General features: G+C 36.4%; 1 protein-coding gene and 1 long non-coding RNA gene across 2 annotated transcripts; both read right to left on the bottom strand.

Annotated features, from left to right (window-relative positions):
- Positions 1–2,388: 2,388 nt before the first annotated feature.
- Positions 2,389–3,186, bottom strand: LOC131613449 (uncharacterized). Its single transcript, XM_058885118.1, has one exon. The coding sequence runs from the start codon at positions 3,184–3,186 to the stop codon at positions 2,389–2,391; it is 798 nt and encodes a 265-aa protein (XP_058741101.1).
- A 738-nt stretch (positions 3,187–3,924) lies between these two features.
- Positions 3,925–4,454, bottom strand: LOC131611379 (uncharacterized). Its single transcript, XR_009286876.1, has 2 exons — positions 4,321–4,454; positions 3,925–4,194 (listed from the first exon to the last, which is right to left on the bottom strand). It is a non-coding gene; the product is annotated as an uncharacterized LOC131611379 (long non-coding RNA).
- Positions 4,455–18,666: the final 14,212 nt, after the last annotated feature.

The following is an 18,666-nucleotide window of genomic DNA, read 5'->3' on the forward strand; positions in this document are numbered from 1 at the left end:
AATCCTGGAAAGGCTCACTGGCAAGCATTGAAGTGGATTTTAGGGTACATAAATGGGTCTCTGAAAAGAGTCCTAATTTATGGTGGAGCCTTGGGTGAAGATGGTAAAGCAGCAATTGGAGGATATGTCGACTCTGATTATGCAGGTTGTATGGATTCCAGAAAATCTATTTCTGGATATGTTTTCACTATGTTTGGCACAGCAATTAGTTGGAAAGCAACACTTCAGAAGGTTGTTGCTCTATCAACCACTGAAGCGGAGTATATTGCATTAACTGAAGCTGTGAAAGAAGCATTGTGGCTTGAAGGTTTTGCGAAGGAATTGAAACTTCAAGGTCGAGGTATCACCGTTAAATGTGATAGTCAAAGTGCAATACACCTGTCGAAGAATTCAGCCTATCATGAGCGAACTAAGCACATTGATGTGAGGCTGCATTTCGTCAGAGGAGTAATCGAGCGTGGAGAAGTCCAAGTGCTGAAGGTTTCGACTAAAGACAATGCTGCTGATATGATCACCAAGACATTACCGAGTTGCAAGTTTTTCCACTGTATGCAGTTGCTAAAGCTGCATGAAGAAAGCTAGTTTGTTCCCTTGATGTTGTAGAGTTAGATCCAAGGTGGAGATTTGTGAGATATTGGATCGAACTCTAGTATGGCCGAAGGGTAGCTTCTTGGTTCGACAGGGTTAAGCATGAAGTCGAAGGTTGTTCACATGCTTGTGTCGAAGATGTTAGGGTTGTTAGCATGTTAAATTAGGTTTTAGTGTTTAAACCCTGATTTGTTAAGTTAGCTTGTTTATTAAGTTGGCTTGTGTAATGGGCCTTGTGGAAAAAGCCCATTAGTTAGTATGTTAAATTTTATTATAAATAGCATATTAGTCTCTCATCATTGCTAAGATGCAAATCCTAATTTGGGGTGAGAGAGGTTATTTGTTATTTTTGTAAACTTGTAATCTTGTTTTAAGAGAAAGTAAAAGAATAGCAGTTATAACCAATCTTGTGTTCCTCTTCTTCCTTGTCCTTTATTCATCCCTTATTTTATACTTTGTTCGTGGCATTGAATTCACAACAATATTAAACCAATATTATTATTATTATTATTAATGAATTGCTATATATTATAAACTTGAAAAAAGATTTTCCTTAGTTTAACACATACAAACACAATACAAACACAGTATGTGTGACGCTACAATAGCTTAGAAACACTATCCAATTGTATTTACTATATCTCATAACATGGCACTATGTATAGATTATATTACTATATTATCAAGGCACTAGTTTGATAGGACAATAAAAGTATATGTTTTCTTTGTAACTTGGTCATCCATGCGTAAAAACAGTAGTCACGCCAGTAATTCAATTTTTCGGATGGCTTATAATATTCCCATTCATATTAAACCACGTTCATATTAATACATGATTTCACTAAAAGACACAGCATGGGTTTATCCCGATGGACTATTAACTAGCACATAAATAGCAATAATCTGACAATTAGAAAAACACAGTAGGCAAAAAAAAAAAAGAACCGTATTCAATTAACTAAATAAGTGGCATATAGCTATTTACGAAATCCAAATTCTCTCGTGCACTCTAACGATCCCAACAACCCAAAATATATTGATAACCAGCCACATCAAAATATATACTATAATCCTAATCCAACTATTGACGAGTTATATTTAGGAATTGCTCATCAAAACCTAACAATGTCAAAACCATAAAATAAGGGATTTTAATCTAAACAAGTTTCTATCCATCATATATTATTATATAATCCTAATAACCATGTAAAAACTCACCCTTACATAATATTCATCATAAATTCCATTATAGAGTCAAAACCTCACCCTTACCTCGAACTCCCCTTAGGTTTTTCTGCAACTTTCTCTCTTTCCCAAATTCTACGTTCCTCTTTTCTCTTCTCCAACCTTTATGTTTCTTTCTTCTTACAGCACTCCAAAACCTAATTCTATTTTTCCCATTCTCTTATAATAACTCTATTATTCTATTTTTCTAATAAACCAATTGGGCCTAATACCTACACCCCACTTTTACTTCATGACACCATAAAATAAGCCAATCCTATATCTAGTCTTATTTCTAATATTATTTTCTACCACTTACTCAACTAAATTAATCCGATTAATTCAACATGCCAACTTAAATAAAAATTTCCAACAAATCCCAAAAACAATTCAAAAGTATTTAATTAAATAAATAAGTAAATATCGGGGCGTTACAACTCTCCCCCACTTAGAATATTTTCGTCCTCGAAAATTTCAGGTTCGGATATTCATTCCACACTCCAACTAACAATCTTTCAAGTCGACAATATTATCACTACATGAATGGCTAATAATGAAATGCATACCTCGAATCAATCATCCCTGTTGGTTGGTCTTCGAACCAGTCAAAGCAAAGACTTTTCCTCCGAACTTAGCCTTCTTAGGTTTTTGACAATTAGTGCTAATATGGCCTTCCTCCCCACAGTTGTAACGAGTCACGGTATTACTCTTACAGTCAGCCAGGAGATGTCCCGTTTTTCCACACTTATAACATTTCTTTTCAACACTAGGACACTCATTGGCACGATGACCAATCACACCACACCTATAGCATTGGACCGAGGTAGAAGCTCCTCCCTCACTTGGCTTCTTGGCATCAACTGCGTTATGATTTCCCTTATCAGCCGGGGGGTTGTAAGGCTTCCCGCGGTTCTGATGTTGCTTACCTCTTCTCTCACTTATGATCTTGTAGTGAGCCTTACTATCCTCCTCATAGATCTGGCAACTATCAACCAAATCAGCAAAGACACGAATCTTTTGGTACCCAACATCTTTCTTGATCTCAGAGCGCAATCCATTCTCAAACTTGATGCACTTTGAAAATACAGCACCTGCTCCTTCATAGTACGGGTAGAAGTTAGCCAACTCAGTGAACTTTGCAGCATACTCTGTCACTGACATATTCCCCTGTTTCAGCTCAAGGAACTCAATCTCCTTCTTACCACGAACATCTTCAAGACAATACTTCCTCAAAAACTCTCTGCGGAACACAACCCAAGTAATCTCTTCACCAGCAACTTCCAATCTCTGGCGAGTCTCTAGCCACCAATCATCTGCTTCGACTGCCAGCATATGAGTTCCATACCGAACCTTCTGTGCCTGAGTGCAGTCCATCACACGGAGGATCCTCTCAATCTCCTTCAACCACTCCAATGCGCCATCAGGGTCATGCTTTCCTTTGAAGACCGGCGGATTCTCCCTCTAGAAGGTCGCCAATGGGCTTTTTCCACAAGGCCATTTACACAAGCCAACTTAATAAATAAACTAACTTAACAAATTAGGGTTTAAACACTAAAACCTAATTTAACATGCTAACAACCCTAGCATCTTCGACACCAGCATGTGAACAACCTTCAACTTCATGCTTAATCCTATCGAACCAAAAAGCTACCCTTCGACCATACTAGAGTTCGATCCAATATCTCACAACAACAATTAAAAATTCTCTATCTTAACATTAACATTTTCTAATAGTATTGAATTCATAAATATTGAATTAAAATGGAAACTTAAATATCTAAGACTTAAATATAATAGGTTTAACTATGTAGTCTCTTTATTCAGATGATTCACAAAATTAATCCTCCAATTTTAAATTTAAATAGTTTTGGTTTCCTCCAATATTTTTATACATGTCTCATTTTTTTAAATGACAAATTTCTTGTAAAACATAATAAATTATTATATATAAATATATTGTGGAACTTTAAAAAATAAACTTTCATCGATTTTTTATAAAAAAAATCTTAGAATTAGATCAAATCTATTTGAATTTAAAATAATAAAATTAATTTTGTGAATCAGATAAAATTGAGAGAATAAATTATAATTTAATCAATATAATAACTCATATTAGGACATCATAACATTATTAAATTTTATTAAATTTATAATGTTATTACATTTTAGTTTGTCATCAAAATGACTAATTTTTACAATAAACTTTGTTAATTAAACATGTGCAAAGGCGTTTATTATCGGCAAGATCTTTACAAGTACATTGATGAGCCATGCCACTTGCTCCATATGCAGAATTGAGTTCGTCAAAACAGGTTCGAGATGTGTCGCTACACTTTCCTGATGTATTCAAACTTTTAGGACAAAATTCAACATCATCTGCATCTACAACATTAAACAAAACAAACATATAATGATTTCATTTAGCAATAAATTAAATTAAATTTAGAATATAACCTTTTTTTTCATTCTGAAATAACAATAATAATATTAAAATTATTAAAAGTATACCTCTTATAGGTGTAGGAGATCCGTAAGTGTGGCTCAAGAGGGCAAGCAAAACACACACCATTAGGAGAATGCTTCCTAGCTTCATGATGAAATTTGCTTCGATAGACTGAAAATTTTCAAATAGAACTCTTAATGCATTGGAACAATATCAACCAAGAGGATATATATGAGAAAAAAGGAAATGCACTGACAGTGTAAAATATTTTTACACTGTCAACCAATGAGAGACATGCATCAGAAATTAAAATATTTTGATTGATTGTATGTGTAAACAGATTTACACTGACACTGCACTATCTTTAATATCTCTCTATATATATATATATATATATATATATATATATATATATATATATATATATATATATATATATATATATATATATATATATATATATATTTCGTTAAAACTAATTAATTCAATAAGAATGATATAAGTCAAAGACTTGAATATATTTAAAATATATAATAGGTATTTAAATTTAAAGTTATATATCTTTATAAATATTTAAAAGTTAGTCAAACTTATGAACATTTAAAATTTAATACGTTAAATATATGTGTTCTAGCGTATGAGTACACTGGTTTAGGCAAACTACTAATATTCAGTACCGGTACGTGTATGATATTTGTATGAGACTATTTTAGTTACTCAAATTTAAATTTTTCATTTATTTATATATAATAGAGGCAGAAAAAGTGATTCTGTATAGCCTTGTATTAATTTTTTATGTTTGCGCTGCTACTAAGCAACTTTCGTATTTTGGCCTTTGATTTTATGAATTATCGGCACATTTTATATGTATTTTGGTCTTTGATTTATGAATTATTGGCACATTTTATATGTGATTTTTTTATAATATTGAACAAATTATTTTACAATTTTAAATTTTTTATCATATTAATTTTTTAATAATATAATCATTTTATATTATTTTTATAATTATATTTACAAAATTATAGTATTACCTATACCTTATTTTTATAAAAATGTCGTATTATGTACCCGACTTATATAGGATACGTATCCGGATCGTTGCAACACTGTCTAGCATATTACTTTGTCATTGGTGTTGATAAATATGAGTTAAAACCCTCTCCATTTTTAAAAGAAATAGAAAACACAATTACTAAAATATTGGGGTATAAATATATATAGTATTGAAATGTGTGACATATAATTTATATAATTCAATTTATATATTTAATGAAAACAGTGATAATAGTACTTTCCATTTCTTTTGAGAAATGGAGAGAATCTCAACCCGATAAATATATAGGACATATATGTAATAGAATTTTTGTAATGTTACTCAAACACACCTTTTCAACATATGTCTTTTATATTTATTTATTTTTGGGAAAACGTCTTTTTTAGTCTTGTATGATAATTTTAAGAGACTAAAATTAATTTCTGTGGTTAACATAAGGAGAAAAAAAAAGATATTTTGTCTATTTTTTTAAATCTAAAATAAAGAAGATTGATGCTTAGTTGTGCACTATCATTAAGTCCACACGTCATCCTAAAACCAAATTGATCTTTCGTCATTGCCTCATGTTGTAAAATGGATGTCTCGATGAACAAAGGATAAATTGTTTTTTTATGATCAAGAAACACACAAGGGTAAAAAAGATGATAAACAAGAAGAACAACAAGGATTGGTTATAACTGCTATTATTTTTTTTCTCTTTCAATTAAGATTACAATTTACAAGATTAACAAATAACCCTCTCACCCTAAATTAGGATTTGCAGTATGCAATGATGAGAGACTAATATGCTATTTATAATAAAACCTAACATACTAAACTAATGGGCTTTTTCACAAATAACCATTACAAGCCAGCTTAGGGTACTAGCTAACTTAAACAATTGGACATAACAAACAGACCCAATTCGAAATACTAACAACCCTAGCATTTCAACACCCACATGCTAGAACACACTTCGACTACAGTATGTAGGTCTTCGACACAATCACTGTCGAACAAAAGCTACCCTTTGACACACTAGAGTTTGATCCAATTCTCACAAATATCCACCTTGGAACAAACTATATAATATCAAAGAACAAACTAGCTTTCTTCATGCAACTTTATCAACTACATAGAATGAAAAAACTTGCAACTCGACAATGTCTTGGTGATCATATCGGCAACATTGTGAACTGTCAAAACCTTCAGCACTTGGGCTTTTCCACGCTCGATTACTCCTCTGACGAAATGAAATCTAACATTGATGTGTTTGGTTCGCTTATGATATGCTGAGTTCTTCGACAGGCGTATAGCACTTTGACTATCTCATTTAACAGTGATACATCGACCTTGAAGTTTCAACTCCTTAGCAAAATCATCAAGCAATAATTCTTCTTTCACAGCTTCAATGAGAGCAATGTACTCCGCCTCAGTGGTTGATAAAGCAACAACCTTTTGAAGTGTTGCTTTCCAACTAATTGCAGTGCCAAACATATTGAAAACATATCTAGAAATATATTTTTTGTAATCCATACAACCTGCATAGTTAGAGTCGACATATCCTTCGATTACTGCTTTACTATCTTCACCCAAGGCTCCACCATAACTTAGGACCCTGTTTAGAGACCCATTTATGTACCTTAAAATCCACTTCAATGCTTTCCAGTGAGCCTTTCCAAGATTCACCATGTACCTACTTACAAGACTTACTGCATATACTATGTCGGGTCTAGTACAGACCATAGCATACATCATAGATCCTACTATATTATCATATGGGATGCTATTCATATAAGCTCTTTCGACATCAGTATTGGGACACTGATCTACGCTCAACTTAAATTGAGGGTTTATTGGAGTCACAACAGGTTTTGAATTCGACATACCTAACTTGTTGAGAATCTTCCGTAGGTATGCCTCTTGAGATAAGCATAATTTCGATTGGTTTTGATCTCTTCGAATGTCAATTCCATTAATCCTAGATGCAACTCCCAAATCCTTCATATCGAACTCCTTATTGAGTTTAGCCTTCACTCTCTTTACATCTTCCACATTATTGCTTGCTATGAGAATATCATCCACATAAAGCAACAAAATAACAAATTAATTACCAGGTAGAAATATGAAGTAAACGCAATGGTCGAACTGACTTCTTATGAAACTTATGTGTGCCACAAACTTGTCGAATCTCCTATTCCATTATCGAGGAGATTCTTTGAGTCCATATAAATATCTCTTTAGCTTGCGCACATAATCTTCCTTCCCTTTTTCTACATACCCTTCAGGTTGCCTCATCAGGATCATTTCATCTAGATCACTATACAAGAAAGCACTCTTCACATCTATTTTTTCCCGTTCAAGATTGAACTGTACCACCATGGCAAGCAACATTTGAATGGACCTATGCTTCTCAACAGGAGAAAACACATCATTGAACTCGACACCTTCTTTTTGTGTCTGAAAGTTTCTATTTTAATGATTGAATTCATATTTTAAAGGTATATTTAAAATGTGTAATTAATGTAAAGGTAATATAGCATGTAAAGATGAAATTCGCAGAAAAGACTTAAAAGGCTTCAATGATAAATGTAAAAGACATGACTCGAAAAATAAATGTATGTAAATGACTTGAATTTATAAAACTGAGAGTAATATAAAAATACAAATGGTGTTACACATATATTCTCAATGAAACTCTTTCTCTTTCACTTGGTAATTGAGCGATTTTTGAGTGATTTGTACAAAATGAACACCCCTTAATCCTTCCACTAAGATCTCTATTTATTCTAATTCGACCCTAACGATCAAACTATAAGGAAATGCCACGTTGCTCTTTTGCATGTACTTCGATTCCCTAATGCTTCCACGTGTCTTTCTGACTGAATAAATCATTTTGAAATTCGAAACATTTCCGCTCGAAATTCTGATATGCGAAACAATATGACTTTGTCAATCGTATCTTCAAAATATCTCAAAATAATCTAAGTATTTTATTCCTTCGACTTTGAAGATATTACAATTCATGCCTTACTTCGACTTATAGAAAATCTTCAATATAAAGAATCTTAAAAATAGCCTTACAAAGCTATTCTCCCTTCGAAGCATAAAACTTTTAGAACATCTCGTGTCTACTTGTCAAAATCTCTAGCTAACACTATGTGGATGACATTGTCTGTGGTGGGATGTCGGGTGAGATGGTCCAACACATTGTCAAACAAATGCAATCTGAGTTTGGTGGGTGAATTAACCTACTTCCTTAGTGATCTTACTGAGCAGATCAGATGGCCAGCAACAAAGAAGGCTTGAAGTCCGGAACGGTTGAGAGGGGAAAAAAGGGTTGTACCTGCAAGGCACTCCGATGCCAAAGTAAGTATATGTTCTACAAGGTACAACAAAGTAAGAGAATTTTGGGGTAAGAAAATATTACCTTGCCCTCTGTGATGAGAGGGCTATTTATAGGGGGTATTCCTAGGCGGAATTGACTCCTCTTTCCAAGGCGCGGATTTTGGTAACGCGTGAGCCGGCCGTTTGCCGAGCACGAGGTTGCCTCGTGGTCGGCTGTCTTTGGTGTTTGGCCGGAATGGTCCGGGGGAAATAGTCGCGCGCGTGTCCATGGTACCTTGGGCCGAAGGCTGGATTGGCCCAATAAGGGTGATTGGGCCGGTCCAGAAAAGGAGCCCCCCAAGTCGTTGCTTCTGCCCGTGGGAGGGACAACTTAGAGGATGCTGATCTGGGGGATCCTCCGGTGACGTGTGCCCTGCGCCGGCCTAAAGCTTCCGGGGATAAGAAGGGTCAGGTCGGAAGTTTAGGAGGCGTGTTGTTTCAGAATATTCAGTAGGGGGACGTGTCGCATTTAATGTGAAATGATGGCTACCCTACTCGTAGGCTACTAGGGTTAATGATGGCCATACTGTTTCGTAGAGCCCCATGTGCGGCGCACATGACGTTTTCAGTAGCCTATAAATATCAGGGTTTGCTATTTCTCCCAAACTTTTCAAATTCTTTTGCTTCATTCTCTTCCCTCCGCCGCCGACCGTGAGCTTCGCTGTGGTGTTCTTCTTTCTATTCTTTGTTTCTTCCGTCAGAATCTTACTCGTAAGTTTGTTTTTACCTTCGTTTTTAGCTTTCTATGCTTTGATTGTTTTTAGGAATCGTTTGCATGTGGTTAGGGTAGACCTTTAGGACTGATTTTGACGAAGATATAGGATGAAGCTGGTGGTAGGCGGCGGAGATAGATGATTTCTCTGTTGCTGGAGGCAGTGTATGGTTGGATTTATCGCTTATGGCTACCTTCCAGCTTGTTGATTACGGTTTAGGAGTTTTGGTTATGTGTGAATATGTTTTTAGCGTTTTCTCTAGGAAAATAGGTTATTGTGACGTAGCATGCGTCTTTGCCATTTCCTTTGGCGCGAGTCTCCTTCTGCTCGGATTCTGTTTTTCTGGAGAAGGGCAAGGTCGTGGGCCGTTCGGTTCCCAGACCGTTGGTGCGCCCTTTCACTCTGAACAGTGCATCCCTAACATGGTTCACATATAGTCGAGCATCATCTGTTGACTCTCTGGCATGGTTCACACATGGTCGAACATCATCTATGCATATAGTTGACCATCTTCTATTGACTATCTTCTATGGTTCACACATAGTTGAACATCATCTATGCATCTCTAACATAGTTCACACATAGTTTACCATAATCTATTGACTATCTTCCATTGTTCACATATAGCTGATCATCATTTATTGAATCAATTCCATTGTTCAAACATCTTTAATCATCACCTAAGCATCTCTAACATAGTTCAGACATAGTTGACCATCTTCTATTGTCTATCTTCCATTGTTCACACTTTATTAATTGTCATCTATGCATCTCTAACATAAAGTTCAGACATAGTTTACCATCATTTGTTGACTATCTTCCATTTTTAACACTTAATTGACCGTCATCTTTGTATCTCTGACACATAGTTGACCATATTTTATTGACTATCTTTCATGGTTCACACATAGTTAACCATCATCTATGCATCTCTGACATAATTCACACATAATCGAACATCATTAGTTGACTCCCTAACATGGTTCACACGTACTTGACCATCTCATGTTCATCTGTAACATGGTTCACACATAGTCGAACATCATCGGTTGACTCCATGACATGGTTCACACATCGTTTACCATCATTTATTGACAGTCTATAACATAGTTCACATATAGTGACCATCTTCTATTGACTATCTTCCATTGTTCACACATAATTGACCGTCATCAGTGCATCATTAACATAGTTCACACATAGTTGACCGTCATCTATGCATCTATGACAAAGCTCACACATAGTTGACTGTCATCTATTGACTATCATATGTTGAGTCTCTGACATAGCTGACCATCTTCTATTGACTATCTTACATGGTGCACATATATTTGACCATCATTTATGCATCTCTAACATGGTTCACACATAGTTAACCATATTCTATTGACTATCTATAACATAGTTCACACATAGATGACCATCTTCTATTGAATATCTGGTTTGTTATCAATAACATACGCAAGATAAAGACAATTAAATTAGTTGCTCAAAAGTAAAGTGCACACAAGAATTATTGACCCAGTTCGGTGAAATCACACCTACTCTGGGGGCATACCAAGCCATGAATGAATCTCTTCCATGGTTCACACATAGCTGACCATCGTCTATGCATCTCTAACATAGTTCACACATGGTTGACCATCATATGTTGAATATCTTCCACGGGTCACACATAGTTAACCATAATCTATTGACTATCTTCCATGGTTCATACATAGTTGACCATTATCTATGCATCTCTGACATAATTCACACACAGTTGACCATCTTCTATAAACTATCGTTCATGGTTCACATATAGTTGACCTTCATCTATGCATTTATGACATAGTTCACACATAGTTGACCTTCATCTATGCATCTATTACATAGTTCACACATAGTTGACAATCATCTATGCATCTATTACATGGTTCACATATAGTCGACCATCTTCCATGCGTCCCTGACATGGTTCACACATAGGTTAACCATCATCAATGCATCTCAAACATGGTTCATGCATAGTCGTATGCACACATAGTTTACCATCATCAATGCATCCTTGACATGGTTCACACATAGTAGGACATCATCAGTTGACTGTTGTTTATGGTGATTTCCGGTAAACAACCGCTAGTCTTCCAAACTATAATAAATATGATTTGGTTACTCGCAGGATCGACTAGATTGATCCTAGGACACATAGTCAAGAAGATTGTCATCAACGTTCATTCGAACTATATTCATTATTTGTCTTCTTCAATAAGCGTTGTTCGATTAAAGAACAAATAGTCTTGACAATCACTTTGTTATATATAAATGTGACTTCAGCGAAAAGATAAGTAACATAACATAGAAAATTAAAAGGACTATTGAAACGTAAAGAAATCTCAAACTGCAGAAATGTTAAAGACTTTGAAAGTAAATAACATGAAAGTAATTCGAAAGTAAATGACATTAAAGTAAAGATACAGAAATGTAAATGGCAAGAAGTAAACGAAATGCAGTAATTCTAGAAGATATTTAAAAACAAAAGATAATACACATGTATTAAAGTGGTGGTGTCATACGTACATTTTCTCAGGGAACTCTTTCTCTTAACGCTTGATACTTGAGTAAATATGTGAGTGATTTGTACAAAATGAACACACAGAATCCTAACATTAAGACTCCTATTTATACTAGTTTCGACCTTAACGGTCCTATACTAATCTGCTGCCACGTTTCTCATAAGAACTTCTAGCGATGCCATCTGTTACTTGGACAGTTACGAAACCGTCTTCGAATTTCAAATCTTCCCGCCTAAGTCTGTCTTCGACGCGTGGCAGTGTATTAAACAAACACTACGAAAAAAACACGCTAAGTAGTAATATTTGAATATATTTATAAATTTGTCTAAGTCCCCGAAGACACATACTTTTCACTAGCTTTCAGTATTCATTATCTTCATAGCGAACTTAGAAATCTTTACTCTCGAAGCATGACCATCAGTAGCCATTCTTTTATTTTTAAGGGATGGCCATCAGTAACCATCTTTCCTTTGATTTTCTACTTCTTCGAAGGACAAATACTACAAAACGAAATCTTCAGCTAACAAATTGCCCCCAATAAATGCCTGTTTCGAGAGTCAACAGAAATAGGCGTTTCTTGTCATTATAAGATTTCGTTCTTTATTGATCTTTGAGAGTTCCAAGACTGCTGACTAACGTCATAATTATTGATGACCCTGTTTCCGAAACGTCTTGTCATTTTCAAAGATGTCTTCTCATAACTTACATTCCCACGTTTTAACCTTACTTCTTGATCATTACTCCTACATACTAGGAGTGAAGCTAACTTTATTCGACCGCCATTGGATTAAATCACCAGCCGCCACGTGTTCTTTGGATTTTACCCAAAAGATTTAAAAAGGGTTTCCGTTAAACCTTTAAATACTTGGTCTTGCACTTCTACACAACCTTTCATTCCTATTTCTTCATCTTCTTCAAAAAACCAAACATCTTCAATCTCTTCAAAATCTCTCTCTCTTAATCAGAAATTTCTCTATGGCTTCATCTTCAAATGTTCTTCAACCTGCTCTGAAGCTCCAATCAACAACACGGTCTGGGGAACAAGAGCACGTTCAAAACCCTAACACCGAAGAAATACGCGCTATTTATGCTTCCCAGGTAATCATTCCCTTTGAACTTTCTGGAAAATCTCTCGCTTTTATGGGTCCATTACCAGGTGAAAATATCCCAACCAAGGTATTTGGGTTCCACCCCACATATTATCTTGTGATCTTAACCAAATAATTAAACTGACATTTACCTTGTTATTGCAGGAAGACGCTGGCACTGCCACTTCAGGTTTCAAGGACCATGGCTTTACCATTCATGTTGACAAACTTTACGGTAATTGTCAAACTTTAACTTTCGTCAACTAAACCCCTCAAAGGCTTATCTTTATGACTAACTTTGCTCTATTTAACATAGGTACCTCTCAAAATCAAACTCATGTTCTCTCGCCAGTCTTTGAAGACGTTAGGCCAATTGCTACCATATTGCCTAATGAACCAGTCGAAGAAAGTCATTCCACTGACGAATCCCCACCTACTCATCAAGACAAAAATTTGGAAGAAGATCATCCATTCTCAGGCAGCGACAATGTGAACCCCCAAACACATGACAGTGAAGATACTGCGTCGGAGCAAGATGCTATGGAAGAAATTTCTCAACCAGAAAAACAAGATCCTCAAGGGACTTCGACTCTTGATGCAAAAACCATTCCTGAGACAACTTCGACGCTTGCCCCTGCGAAGCCTACTCCTTCAGAGCTGGAACAACTTAAGCAAACTGATCCTCTTAGTTTCCTAAAGGCTATCATGAATGAGAATACTTCTTCGTCTTCGGAACTCGATGTTTCTCCAGCTGTAATTGTAGCATCTAGTGATAAAGAAGATATTCCTAGCCTCCTCCGACAAATAAAAGAAAGATTCTTTGGGGTCAATCTTGTGGATGTCCTCAACCGGGAACCTATTAAGAGTCACAACTTAAATCAACTTCTAAAGAAGGTAGATTTGCTTCAAGTTTCCACATAAGTTTCAGAGGTAATTGTTCTGTTAGGCTCTCTACTCGAGCAACTCCAGGCCAACATTCTTCGAAAGCAAAATGTCGAAAAAGAGCTATCTGAGACAATGGCCTCTCATGACTCTTCATGGAACTCTGCTGTGGACGCAACGAAACAAGGTGAGGCCCTCAAGCTTAAACATTCAGAAAATCAGAAGGCCTTTGATGATTATGAGAAGAACATCAACTCCTGGAAACAAGAGATAAAGGCACTCGAGGACAAGATAAAAGAAGCTGAACGTTGTCAGGCAGCCATACAAAAATCTAACCAACAAGATTTGCTCGAAGTGGTGTAGTCGGGAATTAAACATTTCGAGACTGCACAGAAATTAGTGCCAGAAATCGAAAGATTGAAGAAACAACGGGCACTAATTGAGCTTCGTATGTCTTCGTGGGAGACTCAATACTTGAAGATCAAAACGGATCTCCCTAAGGATTTTAACTAGATGTTTTCAGTCCTGTTACTTGTTGCACCTTTGTTTTGTAATCGAAACTACTGTAGACTCATAATATTTGTATGCTTGACTCCCATTTATATCTATAATGTTTGCCAGCATTACTTTTAGCGAATCTAAACATTTCTTCCAAAATATATCTTTAGATTTTCTACAGTGCTTTTTATTTAATGCAACGTGTAGAACCTGAACATCTTTCGCAGCATCCTTGCCTCTAGACTTGACGTTTCCCCTTCTCTAGCCATAATCATTATTAAACAGTGACGTCACTTTCTCCAAAACGTCGGTTTAAGACGTGCGTGCATCAGTTTCATGATTACTTCTCAACTTCCAAGGGCGGGAAACGGCGGAAGCCATAACTTCTTTCTTTGGAAAACCAACCGCAGTCCAATCACTCATTAACAATTAAAAATCACCCTTCAGTATTCCCAGTCTATATAAAGGGTCAAATATTGTCTTCATTTCTTCATTCATGCGCTTTCTCTCCAAACCAAACACAGAAAAAGAAAACACACAACTTCTCTCTCAGAACACCTTTCTTATCTTGCAATGGCTGAAACTCTCTTCTTTAACGACATCAAAGCCCTCATCAGAGGCGAGTTCAGACTCTCTGAGGATGAACTTGTTCGTCATTTCATCAATATCGAAAACCTCTTTGTCAACCAAGAACTGGACTTCTATTTTGAAGAAGTCTTGGAGGGTGCTATTTACCCCAACATGGTGGCAGAATTCTGGATGAATGCGTCTTTACGCATAGATCCTGAAGGTAGGACCACCATTGATTCTGAAATTCGACACGCTCGTCTCAGCATCACTTCCACCACTATTGCCAACCTAATAAGATGCAATAACTCTGGTGCAACTTTTGATGACAACAGTTTCAGCATGACTACTCATCTCATGTTGAGAACTCTTATGGACAATGATCGCTTCAGTGCCAAAGTCATCAGGATCTGGCACCAGATGCTCGTGGGGAACTTCCAACCTCGGCGGATCGATGAAAACAACATCATGGTTGAAGACTTGGAGTTTATCCTCTGTGGTCTTCGAGGGAGGAAAATTAACATTCCTTTAATGATCTTTAAAGGACTTGTTAAAGCTGTCTCTATCGGTGTTGACCGTCGAGGGAGTGTGACTTGTCTTCCCTACGGGAGACTCCTCAGTTACATTTTCCTGAAGAAAGGTGTAGTAAGGCGGATGCGTGATTCTGGAGCCAGGGATATGTTCGAAGCTGAACCCTCGCCTGTGCTGTCCTTGGAAGGCTTGGACCAAAGGATCAACTAGCTAGTTTTTTCCTTAGTTTTTTTTTTATTTATATGCCTTTTTTTTTCTTCTTCTCTTTTTTTTTTTGTAGTCTTGGATCCTGTTTTTTGGATCCTTTGTAATGCATGTACTACTATGCTTTTGAATGAAAAATACTTTTGGTGTCTCCTTGGACTCTTTTCCCTCCATTTAAAATTTATTCTGATCGCAAAGCCATTTTGATCAACGTAGCGTATATGTTTTGACACATGCCTGACCATTTTGGCTTTTCGTATTACCCTGAGTATCTACGTTTTTGCAATCCTTACTTCGTACATACTTGGTTTATATCTCTTCAAATATTTCCCGTTTACTCTTAAGATCCTACGATCTTCTGCTAATTCTTCAATTTCGTAAGCATTGTTCGAGAATACTTTCAAGATTCGAAAGGGTCCTTCCCAATGTGGGGACCATTTACCAAGTGCCTGATTCTTTCGATCTATAGGTAAAATAACTTTCCAAAATAAGTCATTATTAACAAAAGTTTTACCTTTCACCTTTTTATTATATGCTCTGGACACTCTTTCCTTTTGCCTTTTTATCATTTCCAGTGCTCGAAGTCTGTCTTCGTCCAAATCTACTAACTCATTCATCATTAACTCCCAGTATACGTTGGGAGGAATGTCTGCTTGTCTTTGTATTCTTACCGATTGCAAACATATCTCAATTGGGAGTACTGCATCATGTCCAAACGTCAACTGGAAAGGAGTTGTATTTGTAGCTTCCTTTGGAGATGTCCGACAAGCCTAGAGTGCTTGATCTAAAGTCTTATGCCAGCTCTTAGGTTTCTTTCCCACATGTTTCTTAATAAGGCCAATTATTATTTTGTTTTCTGCTTCAACCTGTCCATTTGCTTGGGCGTAATAAGGTGTAGAAGTAAATAACTTGAAACCTATTTCTCTGGCAAAGTCTTGCATTTTTCGTCCAGTAAAGACTGATTCCTGATCAGTTGTTATACTTTCTGGGATTCCAAACCTATATATAATGTGTTTCTGAATAAACTCAATCACAGCCTCTTGATCCACATTTGCCAGTGGTATTGCTTCGACCCATTTTGTGAAATAGTCTATTCCTACCAAAATGTACCTTTGACCTTTAGATGACTTGGGGTGAATTTCTCCAATCAAATCTAATGCCCATCCCCTGAAAGGCCATGGTTTTACTATCGTACTTAATTCGTTTGCTGGAGCGTGTTGGATACCTGCATGTTCTTGGCACTCTTGGCACCCTTTCGCAAACTCTATGCAATCCTTTAACATCGAAGGCCAATACATCCCATAACGAAACAAGAGCCATTTCATTTTGTGCCCTGCTTGATGTGCACCACATGCCCCACTATGTACGTTCGACAGAGCCAAATATGCTTCTGCTTCACCCAAGCATTTCAACAATACCCCTTCAGGAGTTTTCTTGAATAATTCATTTCCCATCAGAAAATATGACAATGCTCTATACTTGATTTTCCTGTCTGTATCCGTCGAAGGATTCTTTAGATAGTTAATAATTGGACTCCTCCAATCTGTGTCTGCCAGCGAGTCTATATTTAGTACTTCGAATTGTTCTTTGGTGGCATACCCCAATTGTGAGTTCTCTAGATCACTTGGCGAAAGTTTAGTAAACATTGCTCTTCCTCTTACTTCAATCAATTCCTCCAACTTTTCTTTTGATACTTTATATCCTGAAGCTAATTGTGCCAAGTCGTTTGCTTCCTGGTTATTTACCCTTGATACGTGTTTTAATTCCACATATTCAAATTTCTTGAGTAGCCTATTTGCAATGACAAAATACATGATCAAATTCTCTTTGATACATTTGTACTCCTTTGTCAATTGCTTGATGACCAATTCGGAGTCTCCTTTAATTTCGACTCTGGTTGCCCCCAATTCTAACAAAGCCTCAAGTCCAGCAATTAATGCTTCGTATTCAGCTTCATTGTTGGAGCATAACGGATCTTCGATTTTATACTTGAGCTTTGTTGGAATTCCATCAGGAGAAATTATCAACATTCCAACTCCAGTACCCTCTCTATGTGTTGAACCATCGAAGTATAACTTCCAAGGTTTTAAGTCCACGTAATGCTGATGATTCTCAACCACCGCATGATCGACAATGAAGTCTGACACAATCTGACCTTTCATTGCCTTGAGAGGCTGAAATATTAATGAATATTCAGTAAGGGCCAAAGCCCACTTGCCAATTCGACTATGCAGTATTGGCTTAGATAACATATGTTTAATAACATCACAATGAGATGAAACGTAAACATCAACTGGCTTTATATAATACTTAAGTTTGATACAGGAGAAATACAAACAAAGGCAGAGTTTTTCTATATCAGTATATCTAGTCTCTGCATCATTGAGTACCCTACTTAAGTAATAAATGGCTCTCTCGATGCCATTCTCATCCTCCTGGGCAAGCATGCTGCCTATTGTTTTATCTGATGCTGAAATGTATAGGCGCATGTGCTTCTTCCCATTTGGGGGAGACAGAATTGGTGGACAAGTCAAGTATTGCTTTATCTGATCGAAAGCTTCTTGATGTTCAGCACGCCATTCGAATTTTCCTTGCTTAAGCCGAAGTAGAGGTGAGAAAGCTTGCGTGCGTCCACTCAAGTTAGAGATAAATCTCCTTAAGAAATTTATCTTGCCCAATAATGATTGTAGTTCTTTCTTCGTGGATGGGGACTTGGTTTCCCTAATGGCTTTCGTCTTGTTCTGGTTAATTTCTATCCCTTTTTTGTGGACTACGAACCCCAAGAAATCACCTGCCTGCACAAAGAAAGCACATTTAAGGGGGTTCATCTTCAAGCCATATTTCCTCATTCTTTCGAATGATTGGCTCAGATGATCGAGATGACTCATACCCGAGGTAGATTTTACCACAATGTCATCTATATACACTTGCATGAATGTTTCTATAAAGT

This window comes from Vicia villosa, linkage group LG6 (assembly GCF_029867415.1).
Source record: "Vicia villosa cultivar HV-30 ecotype Madison, WI linkage group LG6, Vvil1.0, whole genome shotgun sequence".
Lineage (NCBI taxonomy): Eukaryota > Viridiplantae > Streptophyta > Magnoliopsida > Fabales > Fabaceae > Vicia > Vicia villosa.

Excerpts from the sequence above, each read along its gene's own strand:
- LOC131613449 (XM_058885118.1), bottom strand. The coding sequence starts at position 3,186 with ATGGACTGCACTCAGGCACAGAAGGTTCGGTATGGAACTCATATGCTG.